Genomic DNA, 25,000 nt, shown 5'->3' on the forward strand with positions numbered 1-25,000 from the left:
TTCAATATGAGGGTCATGATCTCCTGAAGTAGAATTACCTTTGAATATTCCGGTGTCGTGGACTTTTTATCGACTTAATTCATCCGCTTTCTAGAGAAGTCATTCGAAAACGTCAGTGGGTGAACATAGTAATGGTCCAATTTCAGTTCGGGAACGATTGGCCCTAGCTGCTGTAGTAGCCGCCAAGCGTCGGTCACTCACCCTCACGACTGAAACGAGGGATGACTGCAAAATTCAGTCAGTCCTCGTTTGAGTGACCTCGATTCACTCAATCTGTGTTAATTGAACTCGCTGCTTCGATGCATTTTCATTCGCCTGTCAACCTGACATAGGCAAGAATGTTAACGGTGCCGAGATAAGGAATTTTGATAAGCTATGATGGTCAACGGAATGAGCTCCATCCAACATTCATCATTGTCTCACTGAAGTTTGCTCTCTTTCTCACTCTGTTCGAGTTGCTGATTTTATCTTCATATATCTCCCTTGACCCACCTACCAGCTGTAATGAGTGCCTCGCCCGTAATGAATGGAGAACCGAGAGATTTCCATTTATGAGGTGGTCAGCTGATAACTGTGATAGGTGCCATTACTGAGATCGTGTATCTAAACACATTAAATGTGTCAGAAGCACTCGTGGGTTCGTTCAGCATCGGTGAAATATGCATTTCTTTATTTCGAGGTGAAATCATTAGTGGTTCTTGATGGAATGACAAATAGAAGGATTATTAGCCGAATATGATGCATGGAAGGTCGTATTTCAAAAGGTCTACCTTATGCAAAAGAAAAAAAAAAACAGCAAGATTTTGACGAAAAGTATGCTCATAATCGTTGAGACTGAAGCTTGCGAGAGAGAGAGAGAGAGAGAGAGAGAGAGAGAGAGAGAGAGAGAGAGAGAGAGAGAGATGATGATGATGCATGAATAAAGTGACGGATGCGGAAGCGAGGGAGACGAACAAGGGTTAACCAGAGAGCGGAACTGGAGGCCACCGCTTTAGAATGAGCGGATGTTCTTGTGAAAACCTAACAGTACGCCCCGCTTAACAGGCAACAGTTTTCCTTATCGTTCCAAGTTCTCAGGGCTGGCGGTGGAGGACAGTGGGGATTTAGTCAGGAAGACTCGTGAATTATAACGTCTCCCTTACGGAATGACATGAAATAAATCTTTGGAGATTATTTAAAACGCTTGGTCGGGTTCAGTGTTTACCCTGGGAATGGCATGCTGACATCATACAGGCAAACAGATTGTTACGGTGCAACACCTCTCTCAATCGGGGAATATTGAGGCTCGACTCTCGGTAACGAATCGTACAGGAGTAATTAGTGATGATATCTGTTATTGCTGTATCAACTCAATAGGGGATATATAAACACATTCCTGCATTTCCTTTCATTAATCCTTATCGATCATATTTATTTTTAACGCTTGAAAGATTTTACGTTCTGTTAGTTTAAAAGAAAGGATATTGTCGTCAGCATTGAAAACCAATATTTGTCTTCAGTAGAAAAAGCAGCATACCCTAGTCCGCGTATTGCTTATCTATACATCAATACTTTACTATTTGGAGCGCATATTTCATTTCCCGTGTCTCGGCTCAAGTTAACTGCTCTATCGCCTGTCACAGGCATTCAGATTTGGTTTTACTTTTGAGTAGTTTTCTCAAGTCAATTGATCACAGTGCAGAGTGGGATCTTCGTAATAATTAATCGTTATTGGAAGAGAATTATGACTTTAACAATAAGCAAAAATTTTATGAGGCAATTATTATAATTCTGTTGCTTGTTTGTGTGTGTATATAATATATATATATTATATATATATATAATATATATATATATATATATATAAGAGTGATGTGTTTCCAGATGAGTCTGTGTTGAAATTAGACTTAGAAAGTATTTGAAAGTATCTGTCAGCGGTTTCGACGAAAGTAATATCCCTCCTCCCCATCCCACCTACCTCTCTCTCTCTCTCTCTCTTCTTTTCTTGCTCGTCTCTCTCTCTCTCTCTCTCTCTCTCTCTCTGCTCTCTCTCTCTCTCTCTCTCTCTCTCTGCATGTGCATGCGTATTTGCTTCATGATTCACCCACTGACGAAAGCGAGACAAAAGAAGGGGGATCTTTAACGAGGCTTCGTCACCGCGTCAAAAGAGGAAACCGGTAACCTCAGATCATTGGGAATCATTGCGGCCAGAGCAGAAAGTCATGCCAGACTTTCCGGTCTCGTTTTGTATTCACTCATCCAATGTTTCCTCCTACGGGCTGCTCTAGGAGCAAGAGCCCGTGCTGGCATAAGGCCAGCTTCATCTCAAACAACAACAAAATGTTTCCTTTCGTGTGCTTTCCTTCCGTGTGCTTGAGTGTCATTTTTAATCGTTGTCCTTGTTGTTAACAACAACAACAATAATAATAACAACATCCTTTCGACATCGTTTCTCCATCGATTAAGATAATCTTTTTTCATGTTATGGAATCTGCACTTTTTTTATGGTACGTGTCATTCAGAAGGGGGCCCGGGCCTGGTCGGCGGCGTTGAGGTGAACTAGAATTTTGTCATACATATGATAGATCTTAACCTTTTATGTTTAAAACGGAAGAATGTCCCACCCTCCACCCCCGAAAAAACTGTTACCAAGGCATTGGTAACATCAATAATAGTCCACAGGCATTTAAATATTACATATGAGTTTACTAATACTAAAAGCGATAAAATCGGTCAATTTTAACAGTCTCTTATATTTATGAAACTTAAAATGACAACTAACAGATACAGGCACTATAATTCTAGAAAGGTAGTTCCTGAGTTGCCTTTGGCTGTAGCGCTGTAGAGCTTCTACAGGTTCTATCTATGATTCCTTCGGATCATTCTAATTTAGCTGTCCAACTCCTCTATCATTTCAATTTTAAGGACTGCTCCAGGAGCAAGAGATTCTGTGGTCTCTTTAATAATATAATAATAATAAAAAATTTCTCATAATAACATGAGTCTTGAAATGGAGAAACAAATCCACAGTTATTTATAAATCTCAAAAAATAAATAGATCTGTGCAGAGTTTTCGGGAATCAGTTCGTTTCCCCTTTTCTAAGGGAACAGATTCCCGAAAGCTTTCTGTACATATCTATTCATTTCTAGATTTATTTCTGTGTAGATTTATTTTCAAGTGTATTTGTACACATGCATATATAGCTGTGGATTTGTTTCTTTAGTAATAATAATAATGATAATAATGTACTTTTCAAAGGCTTGGCATTTTATCGTTGGTTTTTTTAAATACATCAGAGGCTTAGGAATTTATCGGAGGACGAAAGGATAATGTTCCGTCTGAAAGCAGACCATTGCTTAATTCCGAAGCTCCGACGGCATTTTAACGGCACTAGTAATCACTGTGACGCAGAGATAGAAAGCGTTGAATTGCTCCAACTTGGAAATTCATTTGACTTCTTTCGCCCTTGATATGAAAAGTGAATTTGATCCGTTTACCTGGAAATGGATGAAACTGTTTTAAAACTGTTCTCTTTCTTCTTTTCTTTTTCTTTCTTTCTTTCTTTCTTTCTTTAAATCAACTGCTGAAAACCTTTATAGGCTGTCAGCAGACTACAAACCAAAGAGGGCTGCCCCGAGGTGTACTGTAGGCATTACTTAAGGGCATTTGCAGGATCCCTTCGGTCCCTGTCTGCAACCCCTTTTACTGTACCTCCCTTCACATTCTCTTCCTTCCATCTGGCTTTCCACCCTTTCCTGACAACTGTTTCGTAGTGCAACTGCTTCGAGGTTTTCCTCCTGTTGCACCTTTCAAAACTTTTCGCAGTCAATTTCCCTTCAGCGCCGAGTGACCCCATAGGCCCCAGCGCTTGGCCTTTGGCCTAATCCTATATTCTATCTATCTATCAAGAGGACTACAGAGGGGCATTAACCAAGTTACAGGGAAAGTTGATAAATAAATGAGCAAATGAACAAAAAATAGAATCGATACAGGAGACATCAGCAGACAGCAGGAATATTTTGCTCTTCCTTCAACATCAGATCAAAAGACTCCACAGCTGCACCAGGCAAATTATTCCCCGATGTACTTGCAGTCAAAATAAAGCTCTCTCTCTCTCTCTCTCTCTCTCTCTCTCTCTCTCATCTTGTATAATGGTTTCTTTCGGTTTGAAATACAGGAAGGGTGGATGGAAAAATTGGAAAATATGTATGTACATTCATACATACACACATACATACATACATACATACATACATACATACATACATACATACATATATAAATATATATATATTACATATATATAGTATATATATATATATACCGAAATACTTCACTAATTTCGATAGTTTTTTATAAAAGAGTGACTACTTTTTCATATGATGGTTTTGCCTACCAGTCTCTTCAGAAACCCACATACACATCCACACACATACATATGTATCTATCAATCCATCTACATATATATAATATATATATATATCATATATATATATATATATATATATATATATATATATACATATATATATATATATATATATATATATATATATACATATACATATATATGTGTATGTGGGTGGTTGGATGGAAATGTGTGTTTGTGGATACACGCAATTGTACGTCTATACAAAGTTGACATACAAGCAAATATATATGCCTTTGCACGCACACACGCATGCGAGCGAGCGAGCAGACCGACGCGCGAAGTGCCAGCCAGACAGGGAGGGCGAAGCCTCCTCCGTGTAATCTGCTTCCATCTCGATGAACGGAAAGTTGGGGGGGAAATGAAGAGCTGATGTTATAGACCGTCAAATCGAGCGTTCCATAATGGAGTGTTCGAAGCTCATGCATGATCTATTAAAGGTTATTTTTGTTCCGTTCCGCCCTGTGATGCTTCACGTTCGTCACCCGTCATCATTGGGTCTGTCTGCTTTGTGCATTTTCATACACATCCCACACAGTCTGGTAGGACTGATTGATTGATGTCATCGGTGAAGTAACTGCATTGGCGAAATTCATTGGATTTGATGTCGATATTGTTGCGTCCTGGAAATGTGGTCACATTATACCGAAATCAGTAACAAATAAAAACCGTCTTTGTGTATCATGTGTTCTGAAGCACCATTTTCTTAGGTAAGTCGTTCGTTTAATAAATCGTTGTCGTAGTTATTTCTTATTTAACTGGATTCTCGAAATAAAATGGAACATCTAAAGAAACGCAGTGATTTCATTCTCCATTGCTTCTTCTATTATGGAAAATTGGTTCTCAGGTGACACAGCAACCTTGTATGACGATCTAGTTATGACATTTACCCAATTGAAAAGACTGACGGTCAAATAAATAACAAGCATAGGTATACAATCGTCCAAAAGGAACGCAAAATCAATCGAATTGCCGCTTTCACCATTTTATTAAACCTATACTTAGGATAGAGTCGATAAACGTGCATACATTTTACAGGTGTTTATTACTGAACACGCAACCCTTTCTTCCCACGGTGATTTACATGGCGTACTCATTTTGACTTATTTCTCGTGCATTTCTTTAATTACCCGGCGGAGATGACGTCATGATATGCCAGACCCTGTTTTTTTTTTTTTTTTTTTTTTTTTTTTTTTTTTTTAGCGTAAGTATCTTCGCTGTATCCAAGAGGAGTGTAAAGGTTTAGTGAGGACGTATTGAGCGCCATTTGTTTCGCAATCACATTGATATGAAAAATGAATAATCTCGATTTATTTTTCTTTAGTGATCTACACGAAGGTTACAGAGTAAGTGGCTCTTTTTAATGAGAGAATCTTCATATATATGATTATATATATATATATATATATATATATATATATATATATATATATATATATGACTGGTAAAAATGTTCCGTTATAACAGAATTCATCTAATAAAGGAGCCCATAAAAACACCAAAATATAGAGAGAGAAATACTAGATATTATTTGTCTCTATATTTGGTATTTTTATGGCTCCTTTTATTATATATATAGTTCTATATATATTATATATATATATACGATATATATATATATATATATATATATATATAATGGACTGGTAAAAATTGTTCCGTTATAACAGAATTCCATCTAATAAAAGGAGCCCATAAAAACACCAAAATATAGAGAGAGAAATACTATATATTATTTGCTCTATATTTTGGTATTTTTATGGGCTCCTTTTATTATGTATATATATATTATATATATATATATATATATATATGTGTGTGTGTGTGTGTGTGTGTGTGTGTGTGATAAATATACTATATATATATTATGTGTGTGTGCGTGAGTGTGTGTGGTTGTGCGCGTATGTGTGCGTGTGTACAGTGAAGTGTAGTGTTAAACTCAGTGAATAAGGAACGACTATGACTGACCAAACTTAAGCAATAAAAGAGAGTCTGGCAACGTGATTTTTCACTCGAAAGTCAGTGACGCCAGGATGGACACGAATGAGAAATCCAGAAATGTAATTAAAGCCGGAATTATACCGCATCATTTTTGACTCCCTTTTGTGAATAGTTCATTAGCCGGATTTTCAGCGGAGGGTTATTAAAATCTGCGAATTGGTTGAGCCATTTATATCTCATTCGAATTCAGGGACTAGTTTCATTGCCGAATCCCTGCGATTTCACTCGGGGCTTTTCAAGTCCCTTTGGTGGTCATACCGAGTTAACCTGTTGGAAGCAGTATTTGCAGTGGGAGGTTTGCGAAAGTCTTCCGTTTGTTTCCGTTTAATTTCCTCCACGTCTCTCTTGTCAAGGCTCTGTCTTCAACTTCAGTTAGAGTATAAGAAAATAACTGGGGTTTGTAAGGTAGAAAAAACGACTAATCTTTTAAAGCATGTGTTTGGCGCTGTGGAATGTGTTTGCTCACGTGTTTTTATAAGGTGGAGATCTTAGAAGAACGTTTACGTGACGTGTCTTACATGCAAAGCTCTCTTTCTTCTTCTTCTTCTTCTTCATGAATATTTCACGAGAGTCCTTTTATGCGTTTCTCGTTTGAACTTGTGTTCATTGTTCATTTGTTGTCCCCAAAGCCTGAATGAGGCCAAAGATAGTTCATGGCGATTTGGCGGAATTCTCGCTACGTTTAGATAATGACGCAATTTCATGAAAAGAAACCTGGAGCAAGAAGCAGCGATGAATTACGTTATTTATCAAAACAGTTACCGGGGTAATAACAGCGACATCTTCCTAAGGCCTCGTGCAGAGGCAACGGGAAAATGATGGGAAGATATAAAGTTTCGAATGAACAAAATCCTTCAAACAGTTGTCTCTACATTTTACATTTTGCTTTTAAAATATGTTCGCCATCGACACAATAACATACATATATCATTGTAAGACCTTAAATGTGAAATTACTGGACATTTAATGTAACAACGAGTATGCGTAGGCTCTACATTCTAGTCATTTATCTTCTATTAATTCTGCCAATTGCTGTTCCTCTGAATATCTTTTCAAGTACACACATTATGACACAGTGATACAATTTTTCATAATAAAACTTATGATCATGATACTCACCTACGGTTCAAGATAGCTTATATCGTCTCCGCGCCTGTTGGCGGGGAGAGATAATGAGCTTCAACAGTGTAGGTCAGATTTCTCCCAAATCTTTTGATTTGTTCTCAAGTTTTGGAAAGGCATTGAACTGCAAGTGGATTTGCTAAAACTCCGGCAGAGTGTTTTGTCTCTGTGTCAAATGCTTTACAATTAAATAAATGGAGGAGAAGCAACAGCTGTTCATTGTTCATTCTGGATCTAAATTGTCTCTCAAATTGAACAAAAATCCTATCATTGAAAGTGTTGGGAAGCATCACCAGTTGTGCATTGTTGGTTCTGGATTGAAACTGACTTTCATAGCTCAGCACATTTTATGCTTTTGCTTGCATCCACTCGCAGATAAATTGCCGGAGCATTGGTTGGCGAAGGCCCCATGGAATCTTCTTGGATGAAATTATTTCTTGAATTCAATTTCCACTTTAATAAGATAAATACTTGACTGAATAGACCTATTTAATACAATAATTACTTGAATTGAGTGATCTCTTTAATACAATAATAATCACTTGAATTGAATGACTTATTTAATACAAAAATCACTTGAATTGAATGACTTATTTAATACAAAAATCACTTGAAATTGAATGATTCTTTAATAGGACAATTACTTGAATTGAATGAATCCTTATGACAATAATTCCTTCAATTCAATTGCTTCTTTAATAAAATGATTACTTAATTTAATGACTTCTTTAAAACATAGTAAATTAATTATTTGAATCGAATGACTTTTTAAATAATAAAATTATTACTTGAATTGAATGACTTCTCTTTTTATTCTTACTAAAATGATGACCTGAATTGGATGACTTCTTTAACAAAACAGATCGAAACGAGAGCAGTTCAATTTCCACAGCTCGGTCGCCGAGGGCCCGCCACGTGGCACTCATTCAAGCCACTCGATAAATCAATCAGTCAAATGTGACGTCTACTAAGAGGCGGCTGACCCTTAGGGAAGCACTACGTCATTGCCGATACGTGAACGTCTGTCTGGTCCCAACAGCGAACGTTTTAGCTCGCCTCAAATGTTCCTCGATAAACGTTCCTCCAGGTTGTAGTGTTGGACTCGTCTTTCTACGTTCAAGCATATGACTACAAATCGTGACTACCACCAGTGACTACAATATGTTATATATATGTATATAAGATATATTATATATATATATATATATATATATATATATACATATATATATATATATATATATATATATATATATATATATGTATATATATTGTATGTATATAATATATATTATATATATATTGTATGTATGTATTTAAGCAGGGTGGTCCAGAAGTAGGTGGACAGTAAATGATAACATTTATTTTGAGATGACACATACAATTATATTTGCTAAGACAATTATTACATTCACAATTAGATTTTATTGTGCGCAATATTACAAAAGCACTGAAGTTTTATCAACCCAGGTGCTCAAACTGCTGTCCATCAGAATTTGCCATGTCCACCTACTTTTGGACCACCCTCTATATATATATATATATAGTATATATATATATATATATATATAATCTATATATATATATATATATACACCACACACACACACACACACACACACACACATATATATATATATATATATATATATATATATATATATATATATATATATATATATAAAGCCGCAGGAAATTGACATACTGGGCGTAGGTCCTGAGCAACGATCACATAGAACTGTAGACTGGGCCACGGATTGGGCATAGGATCCGATAAGTGAAGCCAGCCTGGGAGCGCTACCTACACCCAGGACCCCAAAGATGGCGGCTGAACCCTAGTGGCGAACGCTTTCTGTTCTAGCCAGCCAATTTAAAGTCAGAAATCACCTAATAAAAAACAATAACTGTTTTGGGGCAGTAAGAAACTAATGTCATCCTCATTTAAGCATTTTTGTTTGTTTTGTAATAATTTGAATAGCATTTTTCATTCTTCTTACACTGTATTCTAGTGATTGATGACTGATGACTGAAGTTTAATTTTTTTTTTTAATAGTTTATCATTTCATTTTATAAGTTCATTTTTCATCAATGAGACCCTTTTAATTTTTATTGCTATTAATTTTGTTTTATTAGAATCAAATATTTGTATCGAAGAACATTTTGAAACGAAGTTGCGTTTTCCCTTCCTATACTTTTTCCGACGAAAACGAAAACACTCGGCCAAACTATTATTCATAGACGATGAAATCAACTTTAATGTGGAACGTTAGGTTATTTCGTACCTCTTTTTAATTTAATCCGTCAACAGCTTGTCCTTAGTTTTGCGAGTATTGTACAATTTCCAAGCTCAAAAGCTTCATTATCAAGCAAAAAAAAAGGGGAAAAAAGATCATTCAAATCATGAATGGATCATGTCAGCTGTTATAAGTTACAGTGTATTTAATTAGTGTATTTTAAAGTTTACGTTCAGTTATCTATTTGTTAGTTTAGTGTTGCTTCAAATTAATGACGAATTTTTTATTCAAGGCCTGCTCGAAAGAAAGGAATTATTAATTGCATAATGATTTAAATTTTTGTTTTTATTTAAATTGATATTAATGTGTTTTATTTCAATTGATATTAATAGACCCACTGAGCTTGGATTATACAATGGTCACTAGAAAGGGGTCAAATAATGTTTCCTCCGTGTAAACTTTTTTTATGATTTTAAATAGCAGTTCTCTTTTCACAGCGAATCTGTTACTTCAATCATTATTATAATTGGTTAATAAATGTTACGAAACCAAATGCAACACTGCAACCGGCTATCAATAGGAAACACCACCCCAGTGGGGAGCGGTGGGCCTTCGCCTCATAAACTCTTTCATTAACTGCCGCATCAGCCAAACTACACAAGCTATTTTCTAAATAAATGTTATTCAAAAGAATTAAATCTTTAGCTACAAAAAAAAAAAAAAAATTCATCACAGAGTGACTTTTTCAGGTCACGATTTAAAGCGCACACTATAAATATTCAAACTTTATTTAACAGTAAAAAAATATAAAGAAGCAGTCATTAATGTTTTGAATGAGACTGTTAGTGTTCATAACTTATGTTTTTCACTTATGTCAAGTTTCAAAATTGGATCTTATTCCTTAGTAGGTTAGATCCCGGAATAGTTTTGAATTAAAAGCTTTCCTCCGAGCCATGTTTGTTAAATGCCTGTGCCCGTTCTGTTGCTCTATGCGATCGTTGGTCCTAACTGGTTTCGGCTTTATTTCTAAGCCGTTGATAATCAGAGAGATTATTATCATAAATTATATATATATATATATATATATATATATATATATATATATATATATATATATGTACATATATATATATATATATACATACAATTTACAATTTATACACACACACATAGTATATTATATATACACACATACATAGTTACATTATTATTCGGTGAAGAGTTTTGTTGCATTAACTCCCAGTAGATCCTTGAAATCGAGACGACGGCTGCGTTACACTAAATTTCATGCGTTCGATTTCCACATTTCTGTCCTGAGACTACTTTGACAAAGATACTAAAAAATGCGGCAGACCTTGACGTGGAAACCTCCGAGAGAGAGAGAGAGAGAGAGAGAGGAGAGCGACGTATTCAGTGAATGACAACTGTTATCAGGGGCAGACGAAGCATCGGAGCAAAGTCAGCTAAACTTTTTATGATGCTTATCAGACTGTTGTCATTACGATAAGCGTCTTCGAGTGCCGCCTCTTCTTAGATAAGTGCCTCATGAAGGAGGCTTTGTTTAAGCCTCAGGACGGAGGCCACTAATTCAGTGCGGAATTAAGCATCATCCGTCGTGAGAGAATATATATATATATAATATATATATATATATATATATATATATATATATATATGCAATAAGGAAAAATTAAGACAATATAATTAAGTCACCGTTGTGAATGCGATTTGTGTCTTTTCTTTCTGAATGAGAGGGTGTGATAGGAAGTGACATTTTTAGAATGTGGAGATCATCAATTTAGCTTCTCCATGGAAACAATGCTCCTAAGTGATAAGACAGCTCAGCTTCGGAAGTGCTGGCGCATCTTCCTGGGCTGGCATGATGTCTAAGTCGCTGCCTAAGCAGATCAGACTATGCCCTGTTTCTATGCGCGGGTGGATGCAGATATGCTTTATGAATCTGGTTTGGGGCTATTTCTTGGGCGTGAACAATGTGTGTTAGTTCGTCCGTGCGTGCGAGCTTCTTCCCTACATAATGAGAAAGTAAGTTAGCCAAGATGGGAGATCGCTTCAGAGTCGGCAAAAAGTGAAGATGACCCCTTCAATAGCATTTTTAGTGAAGTGTGTGAAATCTGTGTTGAATGGGTAAGCATACTTATTCTTTGGCCAAAAGTGTGGTTTGACTGTATTTTGAATATTGTTTCAAAGATGTTCTATTTCATTTAATCTTTCTGTTTTGCTTTTTAATCGTTTTTTATCGATAGGTTCTTCTGTCTTCTTATAGGCGGTTCTAAGACAAAGGGGAACTGATCTGATATGGTGACTTATTTAGAAATGGGAACTTAACTGATGTTTCGTGGTGTTACTAGACTACTGTGACTATGCCAAGTTTTATGACTAAACTAATGTTGGTTATTGTAGAAGAGGGATGGAGTGGGCTATCTGAGTTCAATCTTTCATTTAATCATTTTGTTAAGAACCTGATTTATTTACCTAATGCTTTGCTCTTAAATAAATGTATTTTTGTAGTTCACGAGTTTGATTTAATTGCCTTAGGTAATAGAGAGAGGGAGGGGTATTGGGGTTGAGAGAGAGAGAGAGAGAGAGAGAGGGGTATTGTGAGAGAGAGAGAGGAGAGAGAGAGAGAGAGAGGAGAGAGAGAAGAGAGAGAGAGAGAGTGCCTAGCTGCCACCCCGCCATTTTGCTTACCAACCCCTTTTAAAGGGAAATTTTAAGGTTACCGAGGTTGGGGGAACCTCGGTAATATAATACCATAGGGGATTAGAGAAGAGAGAGAGAGGAGGAGAGAGAGAGGGAGAGAGAGAGCGAGAAGAGAGAAGAGGGTATTTTGTTTGAGAGAGAGAGAGAGAGAGAGAGAGAGAGAGAGAGAGAGAGAGAGAGAGTGCCTAGCTGCACGCCATTGCTACCAACCCCTTTTAAGATTACCGAGGTTGGAACCTCGGTAATATATATACATAGAGAGAGAGAGAGAGAGAGAGCAGAGAGAGAGAGAGAGAGAGAGAGAGATAATCAACACACAATCACATGTGGAACAGAAATAAACTTCTGACTCATATCAGGAACCATCCCAGGTCTTTTCAATTGAAAGACGAGACAGCTGCCAACCAAACCTTACAAGCCATAAGAGAAATTGGAGCCGAAGTACCACTGTAATACCGAAGGCGTTACCTGGGCAGGTTAAGTGCCTCGCATACCAGAGGGTTTTCCCCTGCTACCCGACTCAGCAGTAACTCAATTGACAGCTTTTCAATTGAAAGACTTTGGTGTGATCCACACGTGAGTCAGAAAACTTACATTTTCTATATATATATATATATAATAATATATATATATATATATATACTATATATATATATATATATTATATATATAGATGTGTGTGTATATGTAGTTTATATATAATGTTCTCGTGGAGAGAGCTTCGGAGAAGAACACTGATTTCTCCGTATCCTTATCAGCAGGGTCTGAATCCACTCTGGGCAGCATCAGTATTTATTTATCTGCAATATTTCTGATGAATGATTAGTCCAGAGTGACCTCTGAAACTGGGAATTGGCAACAGAGAGCAACTACCTATTGAACACCGTGGAATTCATTCTCAAACTACAAACTGCATACACTGGATCAACCTCGCTCTTGCATAAACTTTATTCAACTTCATTTTTCCTATTCATTTTAACTGAGAGGTGCTATATCCTAGCGGACCGATCTGTCTCCGAGAGCGCGTTGCTTAGCAGGAGAAAATTTCTTTTCTTCATTAGGAGGTTCATACCGGCGGTATTCCTTGGTAACTTCTGTGCAAATCTTTCTAACGCTCAGCGTTTCCAATTGAATACCTTTGTTTACGTTTGGCTGGGTGTAACTACGGACGTGAATTGGATAAAGGCCGAGAGCTATCAATATCGTATACAGTCCAGCAAGAACTATGCATTTTTTGCAACCCTGGGGTACTTGCCAATTCGTATCTCAAACATTTCAATGGGCAAACACTCTACCTCCGACGTTCAGGCTTCAATTTCTCTCTCTCTCTCTCTCTCTCTCTCTCTCTCTCTCTCTCTCTCTCTCTCTCTCTCTCTCTCTCTCTCTCCAGTCAGCTAAATTAAGTGCAAACTTTTCTTCTTTCACAGACTGTGTCAGCCCCTAAAGCGCATTTTGGATTCCCCCTCAGTTCTGTCATCTACCACCCTCCAAACATGTTGGAATATGTGGTTTAGGCATAAAGCCAAGCACTGGTACCCACAGGGTCATTCAGCGCTATAATGATAATGACTGAAAAGGAAATTATATAAATTATGAGTTTATAATAAACGCTTTCAATTCTATGAATAAGATAAACAAAAAGCAAACGTATTAACCATTTAGCGAAATCTCCAATCGTTTCCCCATTCCAGTTCAAAACCCTTCTTTCTTGCTGTCTGTGCCGTTGATAAATCAAGACGCCTCTTCATCTCCAACAAAAGTCCTCTCAACAAATCCTGAACTGTCTGGTCCCCGATCTTCTCAGAAGTTATGGTGCTGCATACGCGGAAGAACTTCCTTTCCCTTTTAAGAAACGACTGATTTTATTTTCAGAATGATGACCTCTACCTACCCAATTCGCAAGTAAGCGGAAGATAACGCAATGCCGTATATAAAAGAAAATCTGGTTGAAATATAGTCATTGTAGTGTCTGATAAAATCTAATAATGCATTCAGAGTGCAAAAACACAAGGGAGGTTTGCAAAGGAACGATAATTACCGATGTGAATGCGATAAAGACACCTCTCTCTCTCTCTCTCTCTCTCTCTCTCTCTCGTGTGTGGTAATTTGTACATCAGGTAAGTCTATGTACAACGAAGCTTAATCTTAAAAGTATGGCAGACCGCTACAACTGTACAACAAATTACACAGCTTGGTCTCTTCAGCCTTCGAATACTATTGTACTGCACTTTCCAGGCAGATGGGGGCTTAATTGAGGGTTGTGTAACCCTTGGCGGAGCCAGACTCAATCAGTCTTTTGCACCCGTAGGCAAAGAAAACAATAGCAGTCCTGTCACTATAGGTGCTAAGAAAATGGTCAAACGACTGCAGGGATGGAGTTTGTACTTCTGTTGCAAACTACAGGTACCAAGTAGCTGTGATGTTGAGGAGAGAGGAAGAAAAAACATGGTTGTTTCTGGTGTGGCTGACACGTGAAGGACTGAATCTATTATCAGGAAGACTAAAGAAATAAGTAACCAAGTATAAACGTGTTATCCCAAGATCTACGTGTTAGAAAATGAGTGCGAGTCTCTCAATTTGTGGAAGATGATTGCACTACTGTGCATTTCAGGGCCTTAGTGTCTAATTGATTTTCGTCGATAAAATCTTACCAAAGCATCGAATATGGATCGTATTTTGGAAATTGCTATTTGAAGCCAAAGCGTCATTGGCACAAACATGCAGTATTGCCTAATGTTGATAATGAAGGCCCTTATCAGAGTAAATCATAGAAATTTAAAGGGAAATTTACCTAAATCTAGCGGGCTTGTAGTTAGAGGCCAGTAAAACGTCATTACTGAAGGCCCTGTATGACGCACTTTACTAGACACCCCGCCCATACATTTTATGATTGAAGATTCAGATGTTGGCAGTAGTATATGGAATTCTTATATTGTTTCACACACTCGAACACTTACCCTACATAGTCTCTCGCTCTCACTCCTTTACGATGAGTCTTGTCTTTCAATAGAGTACTGCAATAAAGGAATGGGCATCGAATGAGAATATTAATTGTGTAGTACAGTTGCATGGCGCAATTCACGCTTCTTTTACCTTGAAATGTGCACCAAGTCTTACAGCAACACTCTGTGAAAATCATTGTTACTACCCTGGAGTTACTGTTACTTCATATTGTCTCAAAAGTTCCATTTCACGTATACCTGCTTGGCCCTGCTAAATGAATGTCGCATAACACAAGTGTTCTAACCTTAACTTCCTTAAAGCATGATCAGTCCCATAATAAGTCCACAGTGCTCGGTATAGCACACTATGCCCTCATCATTATTTCTCTCGTGTGCCCCTGTGTCAGTTTTGTTGCTTCCATACGCGTGATCCATTTATCTGAAACTGACACTAATGTTTGTTGTAGAGTTGGAGAGTGTTTATCAGTAAGTCTATGTATTCCCAGTTTTATCTATCTATTTATTTTCCTATGGATTTGATATTATTCATTCTTTCAATTTTCAAGGTATTGCTTATTGTACAAGAGGGTCAAATATTTGTATTTCTACTATCATTATCATACTACTGAGTACCCTGCTATGACATCTGATGTCATAGTTGACGTCACAACTAGCCACTCTCTGGGTGCTTACTAAATTTAGGTGAGTTTCCCTTTAAATTTCTTTGATTTACTCTGATAAGTACCTTCAATTTCAACATTAGACATCTCTGCCTATTTTTGCCGATTTGGCCGTGGCTTCAAATAGCTATTTCTAAAATACGATCCATATCCGATGCTTTGGTGAGAATTTATCGATGAAAATCAATCAGACGCGGCCCTGAAATGCACAGTAGGTAATCTGAATGCAAGGATTAACGCGAAGAAAAAAAGGCTTAAGTGATGGGTTCTGAAGAGTCTGGGATGAATAAAAATGGAGAAGTTCGTGGGAAATTATCTTTTATGGGCTTAATTGTTCAAAATACTTGGTTAAAGGAGTAATACTGGTAATTGTGCTTGCAAAATATGAGGTTTTCATCGTTTTTAAGAGCTGGTTTGAGACTAAAGCGTGGTTACTTTTGTTAAAAAAAAACACTGCATTTATGTTATTTATTTGTTGTTGGTACAAGAGGTTGTTTATGGTCTAACTGTACCAAACGTAATTCCATTTCAAACCGAAGCAATGAGCGGTGTTCTCATGCAGTGAATTAGCTTACAATCATATTTTTAATCGCATCATATGGTTATGCTCACATAAGGAATTTAATTTTGTTCTAATTTCTAATTCAGTATCTTTTCTTCTATGAATATTAATGCATATAGATCTTTTTCCAATTTTTTATTCGGTATCTTTTCTTTTATGATTCATATTAGCGAACAAAAAGCGATGAAGAATTTCTCTTAATTAACCCTCTTGACGAAATGATTGGTGCGCCTCCCCCACCTGCCAGTTGAGACTTTGTTAATTAACAGAACACCTCAGAAATATGACGAGAAGAACTCGACGGTAATGTCTCGTGTAAAGCTACAAAAGGAAGGATTTCATTCTCTAATGATTATCGGGAAATAAACTATCAAGAGTTAAATGTCATTCTAACGTAGGTATCGCCATTAGTCACAAAGTTGATCGTTCGATGTTGCATGCACCCGATGATTGCATTCCTTGGTTACCTGCAGGTACTTTGGAGCGCTGCACTGTTTGCTAGTACTTTCCTGTGATTATGCCAGATCTCCACTTCCTTCCCAATTTCAATCGGATTACCGCTTTGTTTAACCTTGCAGTAATTAGATAACGCCTCCGATAACAAAATATTGAACGTCTGCGTCCTAGATTTAATCAAGAAGTGTGTTATATTACTTATAACAGCGTTCGGTTGCAAAATTCATTTTATAAGAACCTGGGAAAATGACCAACATCATTGGACATTGTTAATCTTACATGTAAACTGGAGTACGCTATCTTATCTTTGTGACTGCTATATTGAAGTACGGATTCATGCGTGATATATTTTAATACCAAAATCATGTTTGTGTGAGGTTGGCACCTACGACTAATTATTAGTGACATTGTTATTCCTTTTCCCTTCACTATTGTGCTAAAAACAATTGCAGGAATAATAATGCTGAACATGTGTGGAGTATTTGACGATATTCAATTTCAATCTCGCCCTGTACTACCCAAGATGTCTAACCCGAAACTCATTTGTTTTAAACCGACAGCAGCACCGGTTATCCAAGCCAATTGCGGCCAACCCTACCAGAATCCTCGTCGCACGAAAACGAACTCCCAAGCAATTTCGCACTTGCGGAGGCATGGACGGCATAATATTCGCCAGAACGAATTTTCCTCCGTATTTATCTGGGTCAAAACGTTCACATACATACGCGACCCAATAACAGATCGGCCTTGACGTAATGGTGGCGAATGAATGAGACCGATTGCTTTGGCAATATTTAGAGACCATTTATAGAATGTCGATACTTCGGGCTGGATAGCGTTGCATGCCGAGTTGTATAGTTTGCTCATGCTGGGATGAATGGAAATTGCGCCGGGAAAGGCTGTCAGTGCCTCTCTCTCTCTCTCTGTTTTGCTCAACAATATACAGATTAATTCGCTTATTTATGCTTATTCGATAGACAGTTGTCTTGTTCACATTTCTCTTGAGTCTCAAACGAATTCAATGTTCCTCTCCTTCTTCTTCTTCACTTCTTAAACCTCAGGCACATCACAACAAATTGTCACCATTTCATGATGCCAAATGACCATGACGTTCATCACGTTTTGTATAACGAATGAGTGAGCAGAAAGACCTCGATAGACAATGGGCTACGCATGCATCAAGTTTTATTTAATAACAACATATACGATCTCCCAAGTCACGTGATCCCGAAAACACCGTGACAATTCAAATTGATACGCGGACAAAAACGGCGAGAATATAGTAAGTGTTCGGTTTGCATGATGAATGAGGGTGCTATTACTGTTCAGTTGTTTGCGCACAGCTTTCGTTTAACATCGCCGAGGAAGATCTCGTGCATTAGCGTCATTCATCAAGTGGTTAACTGTCAGCACTATTTCAGAAACTGGGGTCATTTTGATAAACACCTACAAGAGAATTTACAAAAATTTATGAGCGTCGGGTGACCCAAATGGGCCGCGTGTCGTATTTTTTTTTTTTTTTTTTTTTTTTTTTTTTTTTTGTATCGTTTGATATATGATTTCTGTCATTCGTATTTTCCATCGGCCATGCTTCCAATTTGCATTTCCCGGTGCACTGCGGGCTTACTTAAGATTCTTTGCAGCGTCCCTTCGGTCCCGAACTGCAACCCCTTTCATTCCTTTTGCCGTACCTCTGTTCATATTCTATTTATTCCGTCTTACTTCCCGCCCTCCAATAAAAATGGAGTCCTAGTGCAACTGAGTGTTTTTCCTCCGTTACGCCTTTCAATCCTCTTTACTCTCAATTTCCTGTACAGCGCTGAATGACCTTTTAGGTCCCAGCGCTTGGCCTTATTTCTATAATTTGTTCTTCTATCCAAATTTCCCTCCTGCATTTCGAAATGAAGTTTGTTTGCATTCTCACAAGGGGCATTTCTACTCGTATATTCAGCTTGTTCTTCAGGAGAATTATTGACTGATAGATTGATTATTTCAAACTCTCGGCCTCTGTTGTTCAACGAATGATAAATAATTTGTCACTGAAAAGGCTTCTCCGCTCGTCCTTGTTCGCCTTTGATTGTGTTTATTTATTTTACATTTGAAGTAAAAAAAAAAAAAAATTAAGGTTCAAGTCAGGGGTGAGGCTTTGTCTTTGCGACGGCGCCTCAGTTTTATGATGCACAGCACAAGATACTTAGTTGGATGAAATATTGTGTGTGTGTGTGTGTGTGTTTTGATCTTGAAAGCATTTTAGAAATGAAGACCCACCCTCCTCCTGCCTTGCCACCAAGTGATACCAGCTCGACTTTCGCTTCCGGTGTTGAATGTTTGGTAACAGATAATCCGGAGTAATCAGTCTATCGATTGCTTCCCTTACTACCTCTAATTGGCGGACTTTTTTCTCCTTGCACTTTTGATTTATTTACCATTACTTCTTCGTTTTGACAGCCGTATTGTTACTTTTACATAAGGTTTTCGCTTTTATAAAAAAAATAAATTGGCATGTTATTGCTCTTTTGTGCCTCTTCTTTGCCTTATCAGTGAGAGAGTAGCACCAAGAGCGTTCAAACTGACAGATATGAAATTGCTATGAAAATGTTGTTCAATAATAAAGGCACATCGCCGATGCCGTGATGTTAACGAAAAGCATGATGCTGTATATACGACTGCTGTAGTGGGCGGATCAATTAGCAATTGATAATTTAAGCAGCCCGCATCATGTAGCATTCTGGGATGTCGATGATTCAGAGGTGAATCAACCTCGATCTGACCTTTTCGGGGATCGAATGTGTTCATGACACACTTCCTTGCTGACAACGCTTATTCATTCTCCATTTGCAATGTGTAATAAACTGAACGGTTATGATGCTGAACGTTGGGGGGGGGGGGGGGGTGGGGGCTGAGGGGGGAGATTTTCGCTTTATTTAAATCACTCTCGAATGTCCTTGGAGTTAGGTGACATTATTTATCTATGATTTTGGAAGGCCTCGGTAATCGAGTCGGGTACTCAGACTGAACGAATGCTTCATTCGTTTGGCACAGACACTGGCAATCCCTTTTGGCAAGGTTTTCTTTTGGTCACGAAGGGCTGAGTTCTCGATCTCAGGAGGGTCTGAAACGAATGATAAGCCCGTGAAGTAGACGTAACGCTGTACATCTGCTCGGGTAACGTTATTGATCGTAACCTTTCCGAGCCTTGCATGGGGGTCCGAAGCCCCATTTCTTGATGAGTGTGTGAATTTGTACTTGTCCGTTGTTAGAGGGTCGTGGTTATGAGGTTGCGAAATCAATGCGTGATGAGGTGTGGTTGTAGGTGGTCTGTCACCTGATGGCTGATGAGGACGCCGCTGCATTTAAGAACAGAATATATAGAATCGAGGCCAAAGGCTGGGACCTATGTGGTCATTGAGCGCTGAAACGGAAGTTGACAATAAGGAGGTTTGAAGGTTTAAGAAGAGGAAAACCTCAAAGCAGTAGGAGAGGGTGGAAAGTAAGACGGAAGTAAGAGAATATGAACGAAGGTACAGTAAAGGAAATGAAAGGGGTTGTAGCTATGGACTGAAGAGACGCGACAATGAACAACCTTAAGTCATGCCTACAGCACATCGCATGAGGTGCACTGACGGCATTGGCCTCCCTATGGAAGTGGTTGTATTCAAGGGAACACTGTTTGGAAAAGTGAAATGCAATCTTTGTCAGACCAAACGGCTACCTCTTAGAATTTGTTCATCAGCGGAGATTCTGGATTAAACTGGTGTTTTACCATTAACCATTTGAAGAGGTTACACGTAGATCTAGACTATAGAGATTATATCTCCAGAATTTTCACTCTCCCGTTGTTGATGTTCCATACGTGTGTCACTTCACCTACCTAATTAGTTTCCCGGTGTTTTGTGAACTGTCATTTTTTTATATTGAGTTGTTGCAAAGTTGGTGCATCTTTGTGCAATCTGTGGACTCGAGTTTTTATGGATATCTGTTTCGGGTAAGACATACATTAATTTGCTTCTTCCACGTACAACATGGGAACTACAGGGGAATTTATCTTACTTCACGTTTTTTAAGCAATTTGTTTTAATTATATAAAAATAAATCATAATGATTTATTACCGCTTTTCTGTCCATTATTTCGTTTAAGATGATGCCCCTGAGAAAGCTCTCTCTCTCTCTCTCTCTCTCTCTCTCTCTCTCTCTCTCTCTCTCTCTCTCTCTCTCTCTCTCTCTCGTACAAAAACATATAAACACAAAATCGAATACATGGAAAACTATATATGGAAGCAATATATGTTAAGGCTACGTCCCACAATACAATGAAACTTGTTATGAACACACTGTTGCAATTTGTCTGTTATATATCGCATACAGGTTGAAAACAAATCAAGGACTGTAAGTGCAGGACGAACCTTTTTCCTAAACTGGATAATCGTATGAAGCAATGGTTGGTTAGAACTCCCGAAAAGTCATTTGGTGATGTGTGTCATTTTTTGCAGTAATGTGGACGAACTTAAGTACTGAAACATTCGCTGCAAAAGACGAAAAGAAGGCATTTTGCATCAAATAAGTCAGCATATGTCTCTTATGGGTATCATAAGGTAGTTCAATTCTTTGTTAAATTATCGTCTAACGAATCACAAAGTAATGTCACGCTCGAAATATCTGGAGAAGGTTCTAAAATATGGAGAAATACTAATCTCCTTTTGAGCTGTGCTCTGAATTCCGTTTGAAGTTTAGCGCACGCAAAGCAAACCTCTCTAGAATTCGGTTAATCTACTAGACATTCTTGAAGAGTGTTACGCGCCTAACCAAAAGTGAATTGTTCGTTTACCTCTCTCATCCACGGAAATTCCTGGATACTGGACTGCTCTCTCTCTCTCTCTCTCTCTCTCTCTCTCTCTCTCTCTCTCCTTCTTTCTCTTCTCTCTAAGAATCCAATGACTATCTTTGGTTCTTTAGTTAGAGGGTGGACACTCATGAAAGCAGTAATAGTCTCCCATTACTCTTCCATTTCTCGATGGAACAAGTCTTTTTACTTCCCTTCTTTCACAAGTACCCGAGAGTCTGGAAGTCCATCTTCCCTCAGCGGGCTAATACTCTGTTTTCTACTCTTCCGAATTTGATCTCCGAAACCAAGTCGTCACGTCACGCTTTACTTGACCTGTTTCAGATATTACTACAATTTCTAGTCATTTCCTAGATTGGTTGGGCCTATGCTTACTGTAGGATTAACACATCTCTAGCTCTGTACATGAATCTCAAATCTCCTCTCGAGGATGTCATCTGGTTCAAAAACACCCTTCCAACTTCCTTTATTCATTCTTCTCAGTTGGTGCTTTCTTCATTTGGCATAATCTTGTTATGTCTAGCATTTTACCCACGAGCTGAAGTTCACAATATGACAGGTTTTTATATTCTAAATTGAGTGACCCCTTCCAATCGCAGTCCTGGAAGGCAACAAGACCTTTAAACTTACACGACTGAAACCCTGGAACAAAAGACGAAACACCCTTCGCTCGTTCCTGGTTGTCATCATAACATTACACTAAATATTCTCCCACTGCTTACAAAACACTAGACCACTCTACATACATCACCATTAATAGTATTTGAGAGATCTCCCAGCAGTATGAAATTCTAAACTTTCTCTCAAGCTAATAAGTGCTGTTGTTATTCCTGCACATCAGCCGCCACGAGAAAGCAGATTGCACGAAAGGTAGTCATAGCTATATGAAGTCAAGCTATGAACTGATTTCCTCTTGAAGGTAAACCATCTCAAGTTTTTTAGTACAATGATCTCTCGCTTGCTTCCCTGTACTCCCGAACTTCGGAATTCTCCCTGTGTCAGCGTTCCCCATTCCTGGAATCTGTCATTGCATCAGTAACAGATAAAATATTAATTTAGTACTGAGTATACGGGTAAGTGCTATATTGATTTTCTTCGTGTTTGTGACTCTCGAAGATGTAGGTAGGTGTGCGGTGTCATTGTAATGACAGGCATTCATTGGTGAGGTCGCTCGGTGATGGAAAGACCACTTCCGGTTGTACATCATTCAGCGTGATGTTACTTGCACATATTTAATGGCAGAGATCGTGTCTAAGATGCGAATGCCGTGCTGCTGCTTTCAAATTCTTTTACATCTCTCTCTCTCTCTCTCTCTCTCTCTCTCTCTCGCCTCTCTCTAATTGCTAATTGCAACACAAACTGATGCCTGGGGACAAGCACGTGGATAATGTCTTATTGAAATATTGTTACTAACTTACTTGAGAAGGCCAATTAAATACATATCTCTTTGGCAGTTAAGAGAGCTTCTTAGATAAATCGTCCTCATAAGAGAAGGAGCACAATTTTGTACATTCATTTCATAGGAAGTTCCAGTCTGTGGTAGCACCTTTGTTTCAGTTATAAGTTCAATCTCGAATCTTTTTCCCAATGCTACCTATACAGCGCATCAAACGCAAGGGAGACACAAACTCTTCACCCTTCAACGAAACAGGTGACGATATCTGACCTTGGATATTCAGGTGAGTATGTACCCTTGCATTCCGGATATATCAGCTGGATTAGCGATGGCGCTGGAACAGGAAGGCATTTTTCAGATTTAATGCGGACTACGTAAAAGTCAGTTGCTTCAGAAGATCCATCATGAACAAATAAATGTTCATCAGTAGGTTATCTGATACGAAAACTGGCACCAAACCATACGATCTAGACGTCGTTAATGTACGGCGAAAAATCCCTAGGCATTTCTAATTGCGCTGACCATCGCGACGGCAACACCGACGGAAGTAGGCTGCCTCCACCCAGGCTAACTTGGCTCTTATTGTTGTTGTTATTGTTCACGTTTGGTCGTCTCTGGGGTTGGCTGTCATTGCATATTCTCAGTGCTGTAATCCGTTATGCATGCGTCATCACGGATGCTTAGCTCTGGGCGATTTTCAGCTCGCCGACCGACCTTTCCGGAGACGAAAGCAGAAGTAATCGAAGGCAGTTCTGGGAAGTTCACCTAAGTTCAGAGATTATTACACTCGCGGTTACCGAGAAAAAAATCATCGGCTTTAGAGATTAGTAGCCGACTGAAATTCGAATCAGCAGTAGTTCATCTTGGCCTTTCTTGTGGACTATCAAATGTTTTATTAGATACAAGCAAGTGTGCGTACGTTGAGAGAGAGAGAGAGAGAGAGAGATTTCGTTTTAAAATAAGACTGTTTATCTTAAAATCTTTCTAAATTCAAATGGCAAACAGCTGTCTGACTAGTCATTTGTATAATGAATAAATGTATATGAATCTGTAGGTCTAACATGAAATGGAAGTTTCAAGCTGTAGATGAGTCACCCCAAACCTTGGTGAATAGTATCGATCTGAGGTGTTTCGTGGCGTAATAATCCCTTAGACTTTTACACAGACACTGTCTTCCCTTCTATGCTTGACAAGGTCCCTTCCCCTCTCCGCCACTGGACTTTCTTGTCTCGTTCCCGTCCCTACTGTCTTTTGTTTGGTTTTTCTTTTGCTTCATCACAGACGTTCGGTGTCTGTCATTACCTTATTGAGCGCGACAAAGTTTATTATCGCCCTATAGTTTGGATGTAGTACGTGTGGCTTTGGGTTTTAGAAGAATTTAAAGATATTGGTTTTTCCTCACTGAAAGCGACCCGTTTTCCTTTGCTAAGTCACAGCAGTGAGAAGATTAGTGAAGGGTCGCTGTCATTAGCCCCCAACCTCACGATGGGCGTCGCTTTCGCCTGACGAAACAAATGACAACATTGAGCTCTAATAATTGATTGATAGACCAGACCAGGACCTTTTCTCAGTCCGCCGGTCAGTTCCCAAATGACTCGTGACTTCTATCTGTTAATAGCATTTTCCTGATTGTCTGT

The 25,000-nt window shown here is 38.3% G+C and overlaps 1 protein-coding gene across 6 annotated transcripts in view; it reads right to left on the reverse strand.

Annotated features, from left to right (window-relative positions):
- Positions 1-25,000, reverse strand: part of LOC135222068 (high affinity copper uptake protein 1-like) — a 467,399-nt gene that overhangs the window by 279,211 nt on the left and 163,188 nt on the right. Inside the window, exon 1 of one of the 6 annotated variants that reach the window (XM_064260222.1) lies at positions 10,970-11,125. The exons of 3 other annotated variants lie outside the window; for them this stretch is intronic. In XM_064260222.1, coding sequence (XP_064116292.1) covers positions 10,970-10,999 — 30 coding nt within the window. In that variant the 5' untranslated portion in view covers positions 11,000-11,125. Of the gene's footprint in view, positions 1-10,961; positions 11,126-25,000 lie in introns of those variants that run through there. 2 more of the 6 variants (XM_064260230.1, XM_064260227.1) reach the window with 2 other exon arrangements.

The sequence above is a fragment of the Macrobrachium nipponense genome, chromosome 3, assembly GCF_015104395.2.
Source record: "Macrobrachium nipponense isolate FS-2020 chromosome 3, ASM1510439v2, whole genome shotgun sequence".
Classification (NCBI taxonomy): Eukaryota; Metazoa; Arthropoda; class Malacostraca; order Decapoda; family Palaemonidae; genus Macrobrachium; species Macrobrachium nipponense.